Source organism: Glycine max, chromosome 14 (assembly GCF_000004515.6).
Source record: "Glycine max cultivar Williams 82 chromosome 14, Glycine_max_v4.0, whole genome shotgun sequence".
In the NCBI taxonomy this organism is placed as follows: Eukaryota; Viridiplantae; Streptophyta; class Magnoliopsida; order Fabales; family Fabaceae; genus Glycine; species Glycine max.
The window spans coordinates 4,488,464-4,509,295 of NC_038250.2; the positions used below are offsets into that span (position 1 = coordinate 4,488,464).

The 20,832-nt window shown below is 32.2% G+C and overlaps 3 protein-coding genes across 4 annotated transcripts; all 3 read left to right on the forward strand.

Moving 5' to 3' along the window:
* The first annotated feature begins 987 nt into the window (after window positions 1-987).
* On the forward strand, window positions 988-6,154 carry LOC100815989 (sister chromatid cohesion 1 protein 1). The gene is made up of 20 exons (XM_041009372.1): window positions 988-1,060; window positions 1,414-1,482; window positions 1,564-1,622; window positions 1,741-1,785; window positions 1,892-1,911; window positions 2,001-2,077; window positions 2,229-2,349; window positions 2,469-2,547; window positions 2,627-2,712; window positions 2,747-2,900; window positions 3,753-3,826; window positions 3,906-4,058; window positions 4,319-4,484; window positions 4,611-4,690; window positions 4,785-4,926; window positions 5,026-5,101; window positions 5,260-5,378; window positions 5,511-5,592; window positions 5,682-5,794; window positions 5,888-6,154. Exons 1-20 carry the CDS (start codon window positions 1,008-1,010, stop codon window positions 5,968-5,970), a joined length of 1,851 nt encoding a protein of 616 aa, XP_040865306.1. The 5' UTR covers window positions 988-1,007; the 3' UTR covers window positions 5,971-6,154.
* A 2,386-nt stretch (window positions 6,155-8,540) lies between these two features.
* On the forward strand, window positions 8,541-10,091 carry LOC100816516 (uncharacterized protein At3g28850). Its single transcript, XM_003545177.5, has one exon. The coding sequence runs from the start codon at window positions 9,068-9,070 to the stop codon at window positions 9,794-9,796; it is 729 nt and encodes a 242-aa protein (XP_003545225.1). The 5' UTR covers window positions 8,541-9,067; the 3' UTR covers window positions 9,797-10,091.
* A 5,673-nt stretch (window positions 10,092-15,764) lies between these two features.
* On the forward strand, window positions 15,765-19,870 carry LOC100820416 (probable inactive receptor-like protein kinase At3g56050). 2 transcript variants are annotated; one of them, XM_003544015.5, is made up of 9 exons: window positions 15,766-16,179; window positions 16,269-16,407; window positions 16,771-16,842; window positions 16,948-17,091; window positions 17,185-17,325; window positions 17,497-17,906; window positions 18,307-18,497; window positions 18,609-18,741; window positions 19,026-19,870. In XM_003544015.5, exons 1-9 carry the CDS (start codon window positions 16,065-16,067, stop codon window positions 19,610-19,612), a joined length of 1,932 nt encoding a protein of 643 aa, XP_003544063.2. In that variant the 5' UTR covers window positions 15,766-16,064; the 3' UTR covers window positions 19,613-19,870. The 2 variants fall into 2 exon arrangements, with proteins under 2 accessions (XP_040865182.1, XP_003544063.2); XM_041009248.1 differs by having other exon boundaries at window positions 15,765-16,179; window positions 16,948-17,325.
* Window positions 19,871-20,832: the final 962 nt, after the last annotated feature.

Below are 20,832 nucleotides of genomic sequence, written 5' to 3' on the forward strand. Positions count from 1 at the left end.
AATATAAACATCATATTGGGTTAGAGTAAATGTGACGTAAAGTCACAGATATAAAGTGAAAAAGTTAAACATCATATAAATAAAAAAAAGATTTATAAATTTCTGCTTAAGATTTTTGATTAAAATATGATATTAAGTTTGATTTATGACTCATTTGTATAAGAAGATAAAATACCATTTGCTATTTTTCCCATTCCCAGGTATATAACAAGTCCATAAGAATCACGGGCCTTAGACTCGGGGTGAGTGGATCCGCACGTGTTAGCACCGAACTCGGCCGTTTTGACTAGGAAACGATCCGAGGAGTAGAACGAATCCGAACCATGGCTCGACATTTGCAGTTCAATGCGAACTCAATCCGAACCTCCGCGGGTTCGCACACTTCCACTGGTGCCTCCATCTACCAACCCTATATAGACTCTGTGTGAGATTCGGATTGGTGGTGCCGTGATCAGATTGTGAGAAAAGAAAATGATAGTCACGTGACACTGTAATGTAATGTAGTGTAAACTCGCTACGACCCTTCCCCACGTGTCGATTTTTAATTTGACATGGTTTTCACTTTTTCTAACGAATTCGCCATGATGGAAAGAATGAAAAAAAAAATCGTTGATTATGTGGAGCCCACCCTAACAGCCAGCCAAGAGTGCGCTAAAGCTACACTACTCCTACTCCTACTACACTATTATACATTGTCACGCCATTGACACGTGTTATAATCATGCTTTGGGGCACGGGAAGATTTGGTGCACCCTCGGGTAGCTCTTATTTTGCTACATTCGTTCGTTACCATTGGCGTGTTTGTTTGTTGCTTGCTGCATTGCCATTACATATTGCATTTGGCGGGTTGATAGTTTTGCAAGGCGAAGCGAATAGAGAGTAGTGAGTTCTGCTTTTTCAAACGCTTTCTTTCTTTCTTTCTTTCTTTGATCTTTTTGAATTTAACATATACTGAGTCTCTGCTACTTTGATCAATACAGATAGTTGAGTTTTTCACTGGCTTGAAGATGTTTTACTCTCACCAGCTTCTTGCTCGAAAGGCACCACTCGGTCAAATATGGTAACTCCGTTTCTATTCGCTTCACGCTTCTTCTTTCTGTTTTTGTATCTGTCTTAAGTATGACTTCAACGGTACTCTGTTTTCTGTGAGATCACTGGTTTCTAATTTTGGTCACCATGCTTGTCCATTTCTTCGTTTCTGCAAAGCATCTATCGAACATGGAACTTCAAACATGAATGTGATGAACTTATGTAGAACTAAATTAAATCGTTGTTTTAATTTACGAATGCTTTTTCTAATTTGTTTTCTGTCTCCGTGTAACATTATCGGTGATTCTGGATTTTTCAATTTCCTTTAACTTGGAAGTTTATTTCTAAAATGAGGAATGAATTCTCACTTGGTCCTTGATGAAGGATGGCTGCGACAATGCACGCAAAGATTAACCGAAGAAAGCTAGACAAGCTCAACATCATCAAAATTTGGTAACGGTTGCTTACCTGAACGCATGTTTTTCTTATAGTAGTGCAGTTATATTTATTTTGTTTCTTGTGCTTATTTTGCAGCGAAGAGATTCTAAACCCATCGATTCCTATGGCTCTTAGACTTTCTGGAATTCTGATGGGTGCACACTCGCTCTCTTTGATGCTCTGTGATCTTCAATCTCATTTTCCATTTCAATTAATTGGTAGAAATGTAGGACATCTCCACGTCCCTGTTTAATGGTTGTTGCGTTTCATCAGGAGGAGTAGTGATTGTCTATGAGAGAAAAGTGAAGCTCCTTTATGGTAAACTTTCGAATCCTTGTTTTCATTCATAGTGTAGCATTAAAATCAAAGCGCACATTTCTGAATTCTCTTACTTATTTTTTAATTTTACCTTGTTTTCTCGCAGAGGACGTGACCCGTTTTCTGGTATAAGCTCAACATTAATTAACATTTCCTACGAATTTTGTTTCGTTTTCTTTACATTTCTCTGCATTTCTTTCCTATGGGTAAAAAAGGTTGAGATAAACGAAGCCTGGAAAGTAAAGACTGCTCCAGATCCTACATTGCTCCCCAAGTCCAAATCCAAGGCCAAGTTAGTCACATTTTGTTGCTCGTTATTCAAATTATGCATAGTATACGTTACCTTTTAGATAACTACATGACTCAATGAGTAATGTCATGCATTTTTTCAATGATTTAATTCCGTTGTTCTCTGTATTACCTTTTTTTTTTTTTTTTTACAGAAAAGAGGCTGTTACTCTGCCAGGGACCGGTGAAACGAACATGGAAGATATTGAACAGTCCCTTCAGTTTTCCAACACAGGCACCACAACAGGATTCCAACATAACGCCTATTTTACTATGGTATATACCTGGTCTCGCTGCCTGGAATTAGAAAACGAAAAGAACTAATCAATAAGTTAATCTAGGTTTGATCCCCAATTAGGTTGAGCTGATCCATTATACCCTTTTGTTTATTGCAGCGACTTGATAATGTGGATGAACCCTTCACTAATAATGGAGCAAGAGAGGACCAAGATCAATCAGAACTTCTCCATCAAGGTTTTCTTCTTTAAATTTGCTAAACATATATATGTATAGTCCATGCAAGTGTCCATTTCCTAACTCTTATCATTCTCAGTTGACGCAGAGAATATTACCTTATTTGAACGCTTTGAAACGTTCCAAGCTAACACGGATACATACAATCGCTTTGAGAGGTTTTTAGTTTCAATCATCCTTTTTTATTTGTATACGTGTTTTTAATTTCTTGCAACATTCCATTTATTTTTTTGAATTTTGTGGCAGGTTTGATATTGAAGAAGATGAGGAAACACAGGTAAATGTAACTTCAGGAGATCAAATTCTAACCACGCTTGTACCCTCCCCACCTCATCAAGACGAACCCACCAAAGGTGATTAGGATAACAATCATTTGTAAACATTAAGATTTTAAATAATGTTGTTTTTCTTTTTAACATGGTGTCATCTAAAGTATCGGTTGATTTTAAAACATGTCTTTCCTTCCACCTTAATTCCATTTCATTTTCTTCCACCACATTTCCCTTGTGTGTACCCTACTCATGTAGCTTATATCAATACTGGGTTTTTGACGCAAGATAGTACTGTACCATCCAGACCAAACTCAGTCATGACCCAACCTCAGTATGATTTGACAACTCCATCAAATTCCATTCCTCCTCATAACTTAGAAGCTTGGAAATTTGTGTTGGATTGAGCTTGGCTACAACTTAAAGTGTACATATAGCTTAAGGATTGTAAGGGAGTAATGGAGCGTCATATTCCTAGTGTTGTACATGTAGCTTAAGGATTGTAGGGAAGTTATGGAGTGTCCATACTGCATTGCATACATATACAGCCTGTGTATCTCTACTCGTCCTGCTCTACCTTTCTTACCAGAGAGGAGGTTTAGAATTGACAAATGACAATGGAAGGTAAGCAATTGTAATTTTTTCAGTTGGTGGCGTACTAGTAAAAATTTATCTTGGTATCATAAGTTGTGACTCGTAAAAGGGCATCTTTGCATAGAAACTGAATTATTATTATTATTAGAGTTTAGTAATTATGAGACTACATTTCAGCAGTATTATTATTTACTGTGAAAATATTCTGAGATATAGTTTTTTTTCCTTAGAGTCAAGCAAATATTAAAATATAGAAATGTTGTAGAGATAACTAAACATTGTCAATATAAAAAGTAAAAAGAAAGAAATGAATTTTTTTGCTGACATATAATTATTCTGCAGCTGATACGTTTCAAGACCATCATCCTGGACACCCAGACATTCAGCAACCTAGTGAAGGCATGATACCTAGACAGGTGCCATAAGTATTTAATAGTACAGTGACCATTATGATTGATGAGAAAAGAAATGACCAACCGAAGTGCAATGCAACAGGAACCTAGAAGGCGAGGACCAAATAAAAGGAAAAGAGGACAACCATCGGCTATTGAAATGGATTATGAGCAAACCATTATTCCTGCTCACATATATCAACACTGGCTTCAGAATGCTTCTGACATTGTCTCGCGAAGGGGAAGAAGGAAAAAGGTTTTCATTTGATATTCATTATGCATATAACATCCAAGGTTTTTGAATGAAATGCTTATTCATGTATGTTATCAGCTAGGCACCGAAGAGACAGATCATGTATGATATTTTGTAAACCAGAATTTTTTTAAGGAAAAGTACTGAGCTGAGAGTTTAATATCATAAAAAATAAGAAAAGAAAAGAGAAGCGGATAAAATTAGTAATCCAGCTATATCTTCAACAACATACTTACACAACAAATTTTTACTCCTTGTTGCAGCAAAATGATGTTATGTCTTCAACAAAGATAGCCAGCCTCATGAAGCTGCCACCCGTTGTACAAATTGATGATTTATTTACTGCTGTAAATGACAATATATATTATCCAAAACCTATTCTTGACTTATGGATTAAGAGCATTCAACCACCTCATGATTCACCTTCAGGTCAGCATAGAGTCTCTCTCTGGGGTGCCTGGGGGGTGTTAAAATGGTATTAGTTGGTATTGAGAAAATAATCAACCTTTATATGGAAAAGGTTTAGCAGAAAGTAACAAACTCAATTTTATGCAGAAAGGATTTCAGCCCACCATCCTCCAGAACCATCATTTTCATCGCCTCCAGGAGTACAAAATGAATATTTCATGCAATTTGTTAGTCTTCTGCACCATCTTTTGGTTTGGTTTGATTTTCCTCTATTTTAGGAGGAAATGTTGCTTACTTCTGATAAAATGTACAAATGTGAAGCCTTCTGAAGATTTTGACGGTAGGCCAGACTACCAGGCACCTCCAATGGAGAAGGCTCGGGAACATATCCTCATGGATGAACTGACAGCTAGCCTTTTGAGAGGGCATGAAGCTACTCCTCAGGTCTCATCTGGGAAAGCTGGTATATTTTATTGATTTGTTTGTTAGATCTTTGAATTCTTTAACATACGCGTATAACTATGAAAATACAAGATAATTGTTCTTCGACGTGATATTCTAGGAGGCAGTGTACATTCCTTTCCAAGACCGACGTCTGAAAATGGTCCTGCCTCACATTCAGATTTTGATTCGGGAAGGTAGTTCAATTTATAACATATTGAATGTTGTTCTATTGTTCAATTGCTCATTATTGTTCCATCTTAATATCTGAATATCTGAAGGACAAAAAGAGGTGAGAGTTTTGATCTTGTTGAACAAGATTAATGTTAGTCTGATTCTTCAGAACTGTTCACAGATTCAAAAATAAAAGGTATTCATCATCTGCAAACAGCAGTGGAGGCCTTGAGCCACTAGCTGAAGATGTAAATTTCAAGTTAGCTAGACTGTATGAAGATGGTCCCACACCTGATCAAGGTATATTACTTGTATTTTTTGGATAGTATATTACTTGTTAAGGCTTCTCTAGTATTAGAAGCAGCCTTGCTGTGATGGTATATTCTTTATCCACTCATAGCACATACATCAGTCTCGTAAGTTTCTTTTCAGAACTCCTCGTGGAAACAGGACCCACTCAAACACAAGTAAACATCAATCATCCTAGTGACAAGATAACCGATTCCATCCAAGCGTATGAGTCTCTTTAAGAAATTTATTAATCTTAATAACTTTAAGAAATTTATTGACCTTAATTGCATATTCCTTGTATTTGATCAACAGGCAGATGAAGGCACATTTTGACACGCCTGGAGCTCCTCCAGTGGAATCCCTTCATATCCTAGCTGCTGGAATGACACGGACATCAGCAGCACAACTTTTCTATCAAATTTGTGGTATTTATTTATTATTTAGTCCTCTTATCTATCTTTTGTTTAAAATAAACATCCAAAGTGTTCTAATGATTATTGTAATTCTTTCATTCACAGTTCTTGCTTCCCGCGATGCGTTGAAGGTTGACCAAAAGGTGCCCTACGGAGAGATTCTCTTCTCTAGAGGATTAAGAATGTGATGAAGTTTTAGTTCCCCCCCAGTTATCTATGTTATACTAATTTGCTTCTTCTCCTTTTAAGAGTTTTATTAATGCAGCTAGTTTTCTTTATCAGCTAGAGGTATTGATGTTTAATTTAGGAAACGACAACGATTATCCAAAACCCAAATAGCCATTGCTAGGATTAAATGTTAGATTTTTTTTTCCCTCCTGAACAATGTCTAATGGAAAATTGTTCGGTAGGACTGGCTGGACTACTACTATTTGGTCAGGTGATTAGGAGTGTGCTTAATGTCACTTTCAAGTTATTTCAAAAATTATTTGTTTAAGCAAAATAGGCTTATTTGATAAAATAGTTTGTGACATTTTTTAAAACGATATTCTATAAAGCTTTTCAGATTTTTAACACCTAGTTAATAGTAGAAGTAATTTTTTTTTTCCGATTCTACTCTTAATATTATCTCATAATTTCTTGTTTGTCCGATTATTTTTTGAAACCTGACACTCTCACATCTCACTACTCACATTCAATAGATCTCAGTCAGGTCAGAGCATCATTTGTCGTTGTCAAAATATCTTTTTAGATTATTATTTAAACATTATGCTTTTTATTTTGATCATTATTGTACTGTTTATGTAATTTTTAATAACATTTTATTTGTATTGATAAAAAAATTATAACGAAAAAGTAATTATTATTTTTCAAAGAAACGTTGTTTAAATTTTATTTGTACAAAAATTAGAAAATAATTTTAATTTTAAAAAATACGTTGGAAAAGTTAGAAACAATTAAAAAATATATATAGAATAAATATCACAACATTCTTTACTTTTGAAAATATTTTATTCTTTTTTACAGTCTTTATTGGGAATCTATTTAATTATATCATATTCTTTTTATATAAATATTTTATTTCCCTTTTATAATATTTGTTGTAGAGACAATTGATTTTTTTCCTTTTTTATATAAAATATTTGAGTATAGATTATTTTTATTTTGTAATCTATTAGTACAAATTTAAAACGTATAATTGGTGGCATTTACAGTCAAATATCTTTATTAACTTTCGGTTCATATGGATTTCATTATAAATTGATTTGATGTTTCTCCTACGTGGGTTCAGTTATGTTTGTTTGCTGGCCGATTTTCTGGGTTTTTTTTTCCTCCATTATACTTTTTCTCTTTTCATTTTTTCTTAAAATATGTCTGCATGAAAAATATTTCTTAAACTACACTTGTCTTGAGTTTGCAGAGAAAAGTCGGGATTGGAGAATTCCACTTCTCTTTTATTCTTATCTTTTTAAAAAAATAGTTTTCTATTATTTTTTTAAATTTTTTAAAAAAATTAATTCAGTTATTTTTTTAATATTATTTTCAAGTTATAAAAATAATTAAATAATAATATTATTATTATTTTACTTTTTAAATAATGAGAATATTTTTTGTTTAATTATTTATTAACGGTTTTAAAATAATTAATTAATAGTCTTAAAATAAAATAAGAAAGACAAATCTATTTTTTTAATTACTTTGTTTTTTTTATTTATTTTAAGACTATTAATTAATTATTTTAAATTTTTTAATAAATAATTAAACAAAAAATATTATCATTATTTAAAAAATAAATTAATAATATTAAAAAATTAATGTGAAAATAATATTTTTTAAAAACAAGGGAATTAATTTTTAAAATTATTTTAATTTAAAAAAAAGGAACCATTCGGGTTCTCCAATCCCGACTTCTCTCTGAAAACTCAAAACAAGCTTAGTTTATGAAATACTTTTCATGTAGGTTTATTTTAGAGAGAAAAAACGAGGAAAAAGAAAGTGTAGTGCAAGAAAAAAACCTGATTTTTCAGTTGAATTTAATGTTAGTTTTGGGTGTTAAGTCCCTATGCAAAAAATAATTGATTTGAAAATAGAAAGTTATTTATTAGCATTTTCTAATGAGACAAACTTATTGACATCTTTAATTGAGACACACTATCAAATATCCTTTCATCTAATAACTATTTTTCCTATATTCTCTTTGTATTTCTCACATATATTCTCAAATGATATAACATTCTTCATTTTATATTTTCTAACAAAGTAAAGCTACATTACATCTGTGTTTATTAATTAGTCTTAAATATAACTAATAAAAAAAATCCATATATTTTAGTTTTGAATATAAACAAATCTCAATTAATTTAATTATATTTGAATAAATCATTTCCAAGATATCTTTTGCTTAATTGAGATTCTAATTCACATGACTTTTTTTTATTTTTCATATCAAATTTTAATGAAAATAATTTGAAAAGAAAACTTATTTTCTTAGTAAGATCAACAAAATTAAATTATATTAACTAACTTTCTTAATCAGAGATATTAATATTGGGTCTTGCAATATAAAAAAGGATTGATATTAACATTAATATCATAAATCAATTTTTTTTAGAGGAAATAAATCAATGTTTGAATCACTATAAAAAGTAGTGTCCATATTTAATATATAATAATGATACCTAAAAAATACTTAAAAAAACAATAAAAAAATAATGACATTAGTACATATGTTAACTATTTTTCACAATAATACTAATAAAATTTAAACTTCTTTTTTTTACAAATAATAAAATTTAAACTTAACAATGGCAAGGTGTTTTACAGTTTTGCCTTGGGAGTTGAGACAATTTTTTTTTTGTCAATTAAAAAATAACACGATCTATTTCTAACTAAGAAAATAAACCACTATGAAAAATAAAATATTCTTCAGTGCACAATAGACCAACCGAAAAAATACAACAACTTTTTTCATACCCTACACATTACACCCTTTCTCTTTATTCTTCTTCTTCTTATGAATGCGTTTAAATCTTCCTTATTTTCATGTGTGAAACGGTAGTCAAGAGAGAGAGAGAGAAAAAAAAAAAACTCGCATGCTTCTCTAGGTAGGGTTATGATTAGCTATGATAATGCATCCTGGTTGACACTTTCTTTAATAAGCCATCTTCCATTAATAACCCCCACCCCCTTCGTTTGGTTTAGTTTCCTTTGCGTGCCCATCATCACCCTCTCCACTCTTCACTACCCTCAAAACCCTTTTCCCTTTCCTCCTCACCATTACTTCTCATGTGGCCACCGTGGCTTAACTCACCCAGCCGGTTCCGCAACACTCCACCGCCGTCACCATCCCCGTCGCATTCTCGAACTCGCTCCTTCAGCTTCTCCTGTTCCTCCTTCAAAGACATCCAGAGCCTCCTCCAAGAAAAACCCGAACCGGCCGCTCCGAAATCTCCGTCTCTCTTCCGCCGCGTCCGGATCTCCACCGCCGTGCTCCGCGCCTGGGGCGCCTCACGCGCCGCCGCCCCCGCCGCACTCCCGCCCGGCCTCGACCAGGGTGTCGTCGTCTACTTCACCTCCCTCCGCGTCGTCCGCCGCACCTTCGACGACTGCCGCGCCGTCCGATCCATCCTCCGCGGCCTCCGCGTTGCCGTCGACGAGCGCGACGTCTCCATCGACGACCGCTTCCGCGACGAGCTCCACGCCGTCCTCGGCTGCCGCGGCAACCTCGCCCTGCCGCGTGTCTTCGTCGGCGGCGTCTACGTCGGCGGCGCGGACGACGTCCGCCAGCTCCACGAGAGCGGCGAGCTCCACCGCCTCATCGAACGCCTCCCGCGCTCCAACCTGAACGCCTGCGACTCCTGCGGAGGCTTCCGATTCGTTGTGTGCGATGAGTGCAATGGAAGCCACAAAGTGTTCGCTGAGAAAAACGGATTCCTATGCTGTTCTTCTTGCAATGCCAACGGCTTGATTCGGTGCCCCGCATGCTTCTTCGTGCTCCCGCGCCACACCAGATAGCTACCTACCCCTCAGTTAGTAACAGCTCACAGACAACTCACGGATGAAATTTAATTAATCATATTTATGTTGATAAATAAACACTTTCTCACTTTCATTTCGTTTATGTTACTACATTACATATATTAATTAATAATTAATCGTGTAGTATCTGGAGAATCTCACTGTATGGATAGTATCTTATTATTATTATATGTTGTTAGGACTTAGGAGCTAGGTTTTGATTAATTGTTGTAATGTAATGGCACTTCAACATTAATGATTTTCACATGGAGTAAGCCATGTACTGACAGCACACAATGATCTTTGTGAGAGGTTACTTTGGCAAGGGCACGAAATTTGAAATTATTTTGTCTGGTGGGTGTTGCTGCCAAATTTTCTTCAAAGGGGTCGAAACTGTTCCCACCGTTTTCTGATTCAAGTTTTGTTCCTGCTCATACACAAGCACAATAATCATTGGGGCAGATCGTGGAAACCGTGTGTGTTGGACCTCGTTTTGGGTCTGGTCCATTTTGTATTTCCCTGCTTTTCTGGAGTGTTGATTTGATTGCTTGGCCCACTTATTTTATAGCGCAAATTTCTTGATGCTCAATTCTCATGTCGCTCACGTTAACATGACCCCAGCTTGTCTCTTGATTTATATTCTTTTTTTTTGTGTGTGCCTTAAATCAGAATGAAAGTGTGTTGGAAGTTAAGAACTAGGATGGACAATGTTTATCCAAAAACCTACTTAGAGGAAAAGTACATTGGTGCCTTGGCTGTGCTCCAGAATTAGTTATAAAATTATTTTATTCTGAATTCGATTCAATATGCTAAACATGAAAAATGCGACGTTGGATTTAATGCAGGCATTACCTTTTCTTTTGCCCTCAATGGCATTTGCTTTACTACGATGAATGCGTTTGGGCTTGGTGTTGGGTTTGTGAAGAGAATAATCTTGGGCTTTTGTTTCTACACATCGTGGAATGAGGTTAGGAGTATAGAAAGAAAGGCAAAATAATATATATGCACGCAGGGCTGGTTTTAGAAAAGTAAAATAGTATTTTGGCATAATAGAAGTGTAGGTACATCTCTCGTCATCATTTTTTTAACATTTTCAACTGAAAATAACTTAAGAGTAACTGGCTAACAAATAATGAATAAATTCTCGTTAAAACTTGGCCAATGCCCAATAGAACCCCTAACTCAGAGTCTTTTGTATTTTTAAAAACCTTAAAATCTTGTATACAATATGGTAGTTTTAAATTCTTGTTTTTAATTGAAAATTACCTTACATACAACTAAATAAAAGTATTATCATATATATATATATTACTACTATGTATAATTATTTTTTTAAATAATCAACAAAAAAATAAAAAAATATTTTACAATATACACATTTATAAAAAAATATTAATGTAAAAGTATTATAATAATATATAGTTTCAAGTAAGAATTTTTTATAAAAAAATTTATCCTTTATTTTAAAAAAATATGTTTTACAACATTATGTAACCTTAGGTTGAGTCGGATCGTTCAACCTAAAGTATAGCATCAAACAGACTAAAAAGTACATCTCTTTTTAAATTTAATCACAACTCAATTATCTTTGGATTTAAATAAGTTTTGAGCTGCCTTACGATAAAAACATGATAGATTACGACAACAATAATGTTAGATTAATTGTCTATTTGGATGTAGTTTAAAACGAAATTTACTATCCCATAGAAGAATTCTCTCCCTATGCAAAAATTATATCGAACAGGGTTGTTTTACATAAAGAAGTATATAAACTCCGTTTGACTTATTAAACAAATAAAACTTAAGTTGTGCATATTAAAAGAATGCTTGACCTATCTAAACGAGCTTCCCTATATAGTTTTTTTAAAAAAATTTAATCACAACTCAATTATCTTTGGGTTTAAATAAGTTTTGAGTTGTCTTACTATAAAAACATGATAGATTACGACAAAAATAATGTTAGATTAATTACCTTGTTTGAATGTAGTTTAAAACGAAATTTATTATCCCATAGAAGAATTTTCTCCCTCTGCAAAAATTATATCGAACAGGATTGTTTTACATAAAGAAGTATATAAACTCTGTTTGACCTATTAAACAAATAAAACTTAAGTTATGCATATTAAAAGAATGTTTGACCTATCCAAACGATCTTCCCTATATAGTTTTTCTTTGATACTTGTTAATTATAGTTTTTAGATAGCTAAAAAAAAGTCAATTCTAGATGAAATGATGTGATTTTACACATAAGTTAATTTGGAGAAAAAAATGCTACAAAATAAAGAGAGAAAAGTCAATGTTGCTTGAACCAATTAATTTTGATGACATAGACGTAAGTAATCCTCATTTTAAAAAAAATGAAATGGTTCTTTTTCATTCTAAAACTTTTTAAATTAATTTTAAAATATAGATTGCATTCCGTAGTTATATATCATTGTCTATAAACTATAATGATAACTATTTTATATAATAGCCACTTATGCTGAGAGAGTTTATGCAAATCAATGTACATTAATGATGTTATGTGCCATTATGAAAATGAAAAGGTCACACCACCTATGTATGTACTGAGTAGTTCTTATGTCATTGTCAAGAGCGAGGTATGTAATTTAAACATCTTTAGCGGGTGTTTCGATTTCTTTATCTAATGACAACATCCCCGAAGTTCTCATAAAACCATTTTCCCCCCAAAAATTAAACTGTCACATCCCCTCTCAAGCATAAAAAATTCAATTTAGTGTCTCCACATTAGAGTTCGCTAAACGTAGATGATCAATCACAAAATTATATCAACAACATTTCCATAAAAGATATTAAAACTAGTCTCGAAGAAAATGTTTGAAAGACTAAAATTATCCATCTACACGTAGCATTTATTTTGTTAATATCACAAAATTATAAATATACATAGAGTTTGAGTGTAAAGGTTGAAAAATTAAATCAATATTTTGTTTAAGACGTACAAAGAGAAGGCTGTGTCAGATAGACTTAGCAATTTGAATAAGTAAAATTATCCGGCTTACTCCATAAGCGGAGCACAAGTTGTATGTACTCGTTCCCCGTGTAATGAGTCAGGTTAGAATTATTTGCAAATATTACACTTTCAAGCATATAGTATGCCAACAAATTTTGAAGTTTAGTTTAGTGATTAAGAAGGTATAATGAGAGGGAATTAATTAATGTTGAGAGCAATACCTGAAACTAGGTCACTAGAATACCTACAAAATTAAATAGCAAATAATAACAAAAATAAATAGTGATTATGGAACGTGTGCATCATTCCATGCATTTAGTTTCCAATAATCTCATTTGCATGAACATTATCCTTAATTCTACCAAACCAAATTTCTGAACTTATCCCACTCTCTGCTTTGACCTAGTTGGAGGCAATAAGAATTAAAAAAGCGGAGTGCAATTTCCAAGCTATTTTAGTAAAAATAATTATAAAGGAGAGTGTATTATAAATTAGGTGGAGTGGAAATAGAAATTCCCTAATGATATATATTTTATTTAAATTTGATAAGCTAATACAATAGTATTAGAATATAAAGTTATATAATTGCAGGATATATATATATATATATATATATATGTGTGTGTGTGTGTGTGTGTAATAATTATTTTAAAAAATAAAGTTATAAAAATCATTAACAAATTAGTTTGAAAGATTAAAACTAGAACTTGCTAGATTTATAAGACTAAAAACATAGTTGTTTTTTTATACTGCAAGGGACTAAAAATATAGTTAAAAAAACCTAATTTTATAACAAATTATTATATAATGAAGACTTATCAAGCAACTACTAAATAAACTAGCTAGTTACTTAAATATGTTCTCTATAATATTTGTATTTATATTTTTTAATAACAAAAAATATATTAAGAAAAAGTACGACTATTGTTTGTTTATAAAGTTGACAGTGGCATCTATAAAGGGGTCTTTTACCAAGTCTAGCTAGGAGAAAGACAGACACTGACACGATGCATGTCTTAACATCATCACCAACTATAACAATAGCTAAGTCAAGTCGTCGGAGAATAAACATAACTATTAAATAGCACCAAAACTTACAATCTATTTTTCATATCATCATATCATCCTTATCAAAACACAGCCATTCATTCATTCGTTGATATCCTTACTGCTATTTTACTTTTATTTATATGGCTCGTGTTATTTGTTCAGACTTCAGAGGCCACTCCTCCTAGACTTGTGCTTGATTAATGATCAAATTAATTAATTTTATTACTTACTTATTTACAGATAAGTATATATTTATTAAAGGAGATGAAGAGATATCTTATTTTTAACATTTGTCAAATATATTTAACAAATTAATCATGTATCGTTATTCAAATATTTGATTAAATTTATATAACTAAATGGTTAAATTAATTAGGTAGTTTCTGTACCAAAACAAATTAGCTGATATATAGTTAATTAAATAACACAATTTTGAGATATGAGAGGAAATATTTTTTTCTTTCATATTTTAATTTTGTGACAAGAAAAAATAAAATAGCTGTAACAAAACTTATTTTATTTTTATATCGATTTTTTTTATAATATAAAAGATAAAAGAACATACTCAAAAAGTGAGAAAGTATAATTTAATTAAGTTATTAGAAATTGAATGAATTTATAGAAATATTTCAATTAGTTATATAAAAAACATAATTGAAAATACAAACCACCAATTTTTATCAAAAATTTATTATATGATTACATAAGCATACAAGAGATTTGGAAATTTGATTAAAAAACCATATAACTTTATTAAATGAAAAAATAAATCATGAAACCCATTTACAAAATAACTTTAGTGAACTAATGGATCAAATCAAACAAAGCAGACAAAATTACCCCCACACTATTTTTACATATTTATTTATTTTATTAAAAAATGATGTGAATTAAACTAAATGATATATATAATATATATTTATAAATAATGTAAAATATGAAAATATATAAATTTAAAAACATTTATTGATAATCAAATATAAAATAAAATATAAATATTAAAATATAGGTATTTCAAGTATTCAAGTTTATAGAGAAATTAATCAAATATATTTCATAAAATAAAAAAAATATGTGACGGTATAAAAAAATCTAAGTTTGAAGGTCATTTCAACTTCAAAAACAACAACTTGATATATAATATAAAAAATACTAAAATACTTATTTAATCCCTCAAAATAGTTATTTTCTTTTTAATCTTTTAAATTTCAACTTGTTTTTTTTTTAGTTTCTAGAATCAGCAAAATGTTCTTTTATTCTTATGCAAAGTGTAAGTCAAAACAAAACAAAAATAAGAGATTCACAATTTTAGATATTTTAATTGCAAAAAATTGATTTTCTATTTTATGGTTTAAAGTATGATTTTTTGGTGGTTTGAAAATGCTAAAATCAAGTCAATAAAAAAAATTAAAGTAATTTTTAAAGTGGTTGATTTGTTTTAATTTTTTTTTACCTTTTGATCATCAGAAACATACTTTAAAATATAAAATATAAAATTAAATTTTACTAGTTAAAAGTTATCAATTTTGAATCTTTTGTTTCATGTTTGAATTGTAATATGCAGAAAGAGAAAGATTAAAAAAAATATTTTGTGAATGATTAAAAACATATTTAAGTCTATAAAAATTATATTCTCAGAGATTTTTTTAATAAAATTTAGAGAAAAAAAAACTCTTAGGTCTTTTAAGTTCTTTTTTTCCAAGTTAAATAAGAGAGGTGTGGTAGTGACATCACTTAACTTTTCGACAAACAAAATCTTTTGCTTTTAACATTAATAATTTAAAAATATATAATAAGACTTGATAAAATGATACTGCCTCGGATATTTTTATACGAAACATGTTTTATATTTGGAAAAAATTAATAGGATCACAAGTTTTTTTGGTTTATTTTTTCCCTCAAATTCACAATAACGTATTAAAAAGGTTATGTGAATATGTTGTTGTCCTTCACTCCTTCCACCGTTACTATTATGACTAGTTAGCTGCGCGACAGCGAACGCGCTTTCAAGTCTCTTTGGGTCCATTCACCAATCTCTCTTGCATTGTAGTTGTCACAACTCACAACAATCTTAGAACTTAGAACCAGTCCATGTTTTATTGCTTCACCTTAGATATCACACTTAAGCTCCTTCCACTCTACATGTTCTACAACTTGTCTTCTTTTTAATATGTTTACAACTTCAAACTTTGCTTCCTTGGGCTATTAAGCTCCATCCAAGGTTTGTTTTTTGCAGTAAGAATGGACAAGAACAGGAAACTCAGTCGGTTCAAGGATCTTTCTATAGCTTTTTGCTTTGTGGCAGTTTTTTTCTTGTTTCACCACTTGGGTTTGTGCTGTTCTTTGAATGAAGAAGGTACTTGACTAGTAGTGGTGGAATTTTGAGTTTGTGGAATCTTGTGGTTACTTGGAAGATAGATGCTGAGACATGGTTTGTGTGTGCAGGTAATGCTCTTTTGAAGTTGAGGCAGAGAATAGTGAGTGACCCTTTTGATGCTTTGTCAAATTGGGTTGATGATGAGGCTTCTGTTGACCCTTGTAACTGGTTTGGAGTTGAGTGCTCAGATGGAAGAGTTGTGGTCTTGTAAGTGCTTATTCTGTTATCTGTTTTCACAGAAACTGATTAGTTGTAATTTGTAAGTTGTAACCAATTCTGTGGTGTAATTTATGGGAACAAGCAGGGCAAGTAAAGAAGATGAATATACATGCTTTTTTTAATCTCTCTCTTTATTTGTGTCATCAAATGAGAGATTCAAGTTTTTTTTTTAAACTTTATTTTCTTTTGGTAAAACACTAAAACCTTATGCTCAAGTGATCAACTCTACCGACAGTGGCTATTATCACAATAATTTTTTGAACATTAGTCTCTTGAGATAAATCTAATCACTAGTGTTTGTATTGTTAAACTTGAGGGATTTTAATGAAGAGAAATTTTTCCTTTGCTCAGGAATTTGAAGGATCTCTGCCTTGGAGGAACTCTGGCACCTGAGCTTGTGAAACTTGTCAACATAAAGTCCATGTAAGTAATTGTTTGTTACTTGGTGGAATTGACTTTGTAGTTCCTTTTCTTCATTATTTATAAATTGGCGTTCATTCCTATAATTAGAGGGTGAATATGCTACAGTATTTTGCGGAACAACTCTTTCTCTGGGACCATCCCTGAAGGATTTGTACAGTTAAAAGAACTGGAGGTTTTGGATTTGGGATACAACAACTTCAGTGGACATCTACCTGCTGATCTAGGGAGTAATATCTCACTAACAATCCTGTATGATGATGATGATACTCTTAAGACAGTTCAATTTCTCTTTCTTTCTTTTTTTTTAATCTCTTCATGTACTTATTTTCTTCTTTATTGCAGTTTGCTGGATAACAATGAATTTCTTGTTGGTTTATCTCCCGAAATAAATGAACTGAGGATGCTTTCCGAATGTCAAGTAGATGAAAATCAGCTGACTAATGCTGCTAAAATGCCAGCTTGTACAGAAAGAGCTACCACAAGGTATGTTACTAATTGATTGAAAGGTGGTCCATCTCAGGAATTATGTGCCTTCTTATGTACTTGTATTTTCTATTCTAAGATGTGCCCATCTCATGCTATTATTATAGGCTAATCTTATCCTATTTCTTTTTTCTAAAAAAACAAACTTAAATAATTTTCTCTTCTTTGAAGGCATATTGGTCAAGGTAAAGGTACTCGTGGCTCACAACATTCTAATACTTCTCCTGCTGCTAATCATTACCAGTTTAATCGTGTGGCTGCTCCACCTCTTGAGAGCCCTTCTTCTCCTTCTGCTTCCCCATCAGGCTCAGCAAAACCACCAGTGCCAAAGCTAGCTCCTCATAGGAAAAATGCTTCTGATTCTTCTCCTCCCCACTCTACATCAGGTTCTGGAACACTATCTAAAACTAAAAGCACCTCATCAAAGGTTCATACAGTTCCTATTTTGGCTGGAGTTATAGGTGGTGCTGTGTTTCTTATTTTTTCAAGCATTGGCATATATCTTTGTAAAACAAAGGTAGCTAATGTCAGACCTTGGGCCATGGGACTAAGTGGACAGCTTCAGAAGGCATTTGTAACTGGTAAATCTAAGCATTTCTTTTACTATAAGTTAACATGAGTAAAACAATGGCTATAAGCAGCATATAATTTTTATCATGCAAGGACCTACATTATTAGTTATAGAGTCTACTAGATATATTAATAAAATAAAATAAAATGTCTTTCTCTTTCCAAGAAGGACCATGTCCTTTATTATTAGGAAAACAGAAGATCTAAACCTCATACTGCATATTGACTCAGGATACCTGAAACATGACAAATAATAGGAACTTATTTAACTTGTTTTCTTTCGGCCCTTTGGTCATCCAATTGATTTAGCTTTGAATGATTGCTTTCCCATGTCTTTGAGCTATATTTCTCATGCTTATATATGTATGTTTTCTGCCTATGTACATGCATGACAGTGTTTTACATTTTCAGGTGCGCAAAAGTTAAAGAGATCAGATCTTGAAGCAGCATGTGAAGATTTTAGCAATGTAATTGGTAATTCACCCATTGGTATACTGTACAAAGGAACTTTGTCTGGTGGCGTTGAAATAGCTGTAGCTTTTGTTTCCATAACATCATCCAAGAATTGGTCAAAAACTTTAGAAGCTCAATTTAGAAGCAAGGTACGTCAATTATCATAACAGAAAAGAAAAAAAAAACCCAGCAAATTTAACTGTAGAATTGCAATTTAGGAAATTTGATTATTACTAACTTCTTAACCATCATGGTTTCAGATAGATAAATTGTCGAAAGTGAACCACAAGAATTTTGTGAATCTTATTGGATACTGTGAAGAAGAGGAGCCTTTCACCAGAATGTTGGTTTTTGAATATGCCCCAAACGGAACACTATTTGAGCATCTACACAGTAAGTAATGTATCATTTTAGAGTAACTACTACATTAAGGAGAAATGCTAACAACACACTTTTTCTAGCATACTGTCAATTATTGGCCGAAATTTGTTGATAATCACATAACTGTGTAGGTTTCACTCCTTATTTATTAAAACTCGCTCATAATTTTGCACTTTTCAATGTGAAATTGCCATTACAATATATTTGAAATTATACTATGTTGTTTCCTTTTCTCTTTGGAAGCAACAATGCCCTCCAATTATTATCCCTGTCAATGATCATTTTGTGAATTCCAGTAAAAGAGGCTGAGCACTTGGATTGGGGAACAAGACTTAGAGTTGCAACGGGTGTGGCTTATTGCCTGCAACATATGCACCAATTAGATCCTCCTATGGCCCTAATCAAGCTGAATTCTTCAGCCGTTTACCTCACCGATGACTACGCTGCCAAACTCTCAGATTTAAGTTTCTCCAATGACATAGCCTCAGCTGAGACAAGAGCTATGGACAAGCCACTAGCAACTCCAGAAAGTAATGTTTATAGCTTGGGTGTTCTACTATTTGAAATGGTCACGGGTCGTCTTCCTTATTCAGTAGAACATAAGGATTCACTTGAAAACTGGGCATCACACTATTTAGAAGTTGACCAACCCCTCAAAGAAATAGTGGATCCAATTCTAGTATCTTACCAAGAAGATCAGCTGGAACAAGTTGCATCATTGATTACATCTTGTGTCCACCCTGATCCACAGAAGAGACCAACAATGAAAGATGTGAGTGAGAGACTGAGAGAGATAACAAAAATAACACCTGAATCTGCGGTTCCAAAACTTTCTCCACTTTGGTGGGCAGAGATTGAGATTGCATCTGCAGAAGCACGTTGAGATCAGTGTAGCAGATTTTTAAAAGTCTTTGAGAGCTCTTAGCATTGTGATCCTTTTTTTCCTTAGCTGAAGGCATAAAAAACTTCTTACTTGAAGTATCTATTGTTGTAGGACATGGTCAAAAGTGACGTGTGGGGGACCAAAATGGTGTGGTGAAGTTCTTTTGGGTGCTGTTTTTTTTTAAAAAGAAATTGTAGCCTATGGAAATGCACCTAGAAAATAGCTTTTTGTATATCACTTAATCAAGATATTTCCAAATCTTCTCATCCCCTTCATATGTGCCGAACAAACTAATAGTTTAATAATCATAGTCCTGCTCACGTGCATTGACCAAAAGTTCAAAACTATCAAGTATTAACGAGAGTGGGAGGCTTTCTTTTGCATTTGTTATTCGAAGCTTTCTTTTGACAACAGAGGATAGTGATTGTCAAATATGAAACTAGATGAAACAGAACATTACAACTCTATTAATTGCTCTTTTATTGACCTCTAGATACCAATGAATTTTATATCTTTCTTTCCTCGTCCGGTAATGTTAAATCCTCCTACTATATTATTCTATGAATCTTCTTATTATCTTTTATGATAAGTATTGAATAAAAAAACATTTATTGTATTCAATAGTGATACACTATCTAACTACTCATCTATTTCTGTATATATCTTGAAAAACATTATTGAAATTTAAAATTAATATATGGCAATCACTATATGTCTTGCTTTTCATTTTAAAAAAATCTACTCAACCATCAAACAAGACGTGGATATCTAAGTTATTAAAAACAACATCTTATTTCCGTTCTATAGATTTATAATAACAAAAATGTATCATTTCTTTAAAAAAAAAAAAACAATGATGATGTATCATTTGATTATATTCCAATCTATTCTACTTTATCCAAACACTAAACACAACTAAAATATTGTGCTAAATTTTGTCTTATAACAAAAGATGTTGATTTGATGTTAAATTTCTCCATCATGTTTATCTGCCAATTAATTCTTAGATAAATATGACACGAGTTCAATTTGCATTATGAACCTATAGAAAATATAAAGAATAATATTGTTCATGCATAAAAATTTTAAAGCAATTTTCTTATATTGGTATTTTTTTATTTCTCTTTATCTCATCACTTATTACACTTATTTTTTCTCTTTTTCCTTTCCTTTATGTACTTTTCTTTAAAAAAATCATATATATATATATATATATATAT

Excerpts from the sequence above, each read along its gene's own strand:
- LOC100820416 (XM_041009248.1), top strand. The coding sequence starts at position 16,065 with ATGGACAAGAACAGGAAACTCAGTCGGTTCAAGGATCTTTCTATAGCT. Across the intron at positions 16,180-16,268 it reads CTGTTCTTTGAATGAAGAAG|GTAATGCTCTTTTGAAGTTG; the intron begins GTACTTGACTAG and ends TTGTGTGTGCAG. Across the intron at positions 18,742-19,025 it reads ACTATTTGAGCATCTACACA|TAAAAGAGGCTGAGCACTTG; the intron begins GTAAGTAATGTA and ends TGTGAATTCCAG.
- LOC100816516 (XM_003545177.5), top strand. The coding sequence starts at position 9,068 with ATGTGGCCACCGTGGCTTAACTCACCCAGCCGGTTCCGCAACACTCCA.
- LOC100815989 (XM_041009372.1), top strand. The coding sequence starts at position 1,008 with ATGTTTTACTCTCACCAGCTTCTTGCTCGAAAGGCACCACTCGGTCAA. Across the intron at positions 3,827-3,905 it reads AAGGCATGATACCTAGACAG|GAACCTAGAAGGCGAGGACC; the intron begins GTGCCATAAGTA and ends GCAATGCAACAG. Across the intron at positions 5,593-5,681 it reads ATAACCGATTCCATCCAAGC|GCAGATGAAGGCACATTTTG; the intron begins GTATGAGTCTCT and ends TTTGATCAACAG.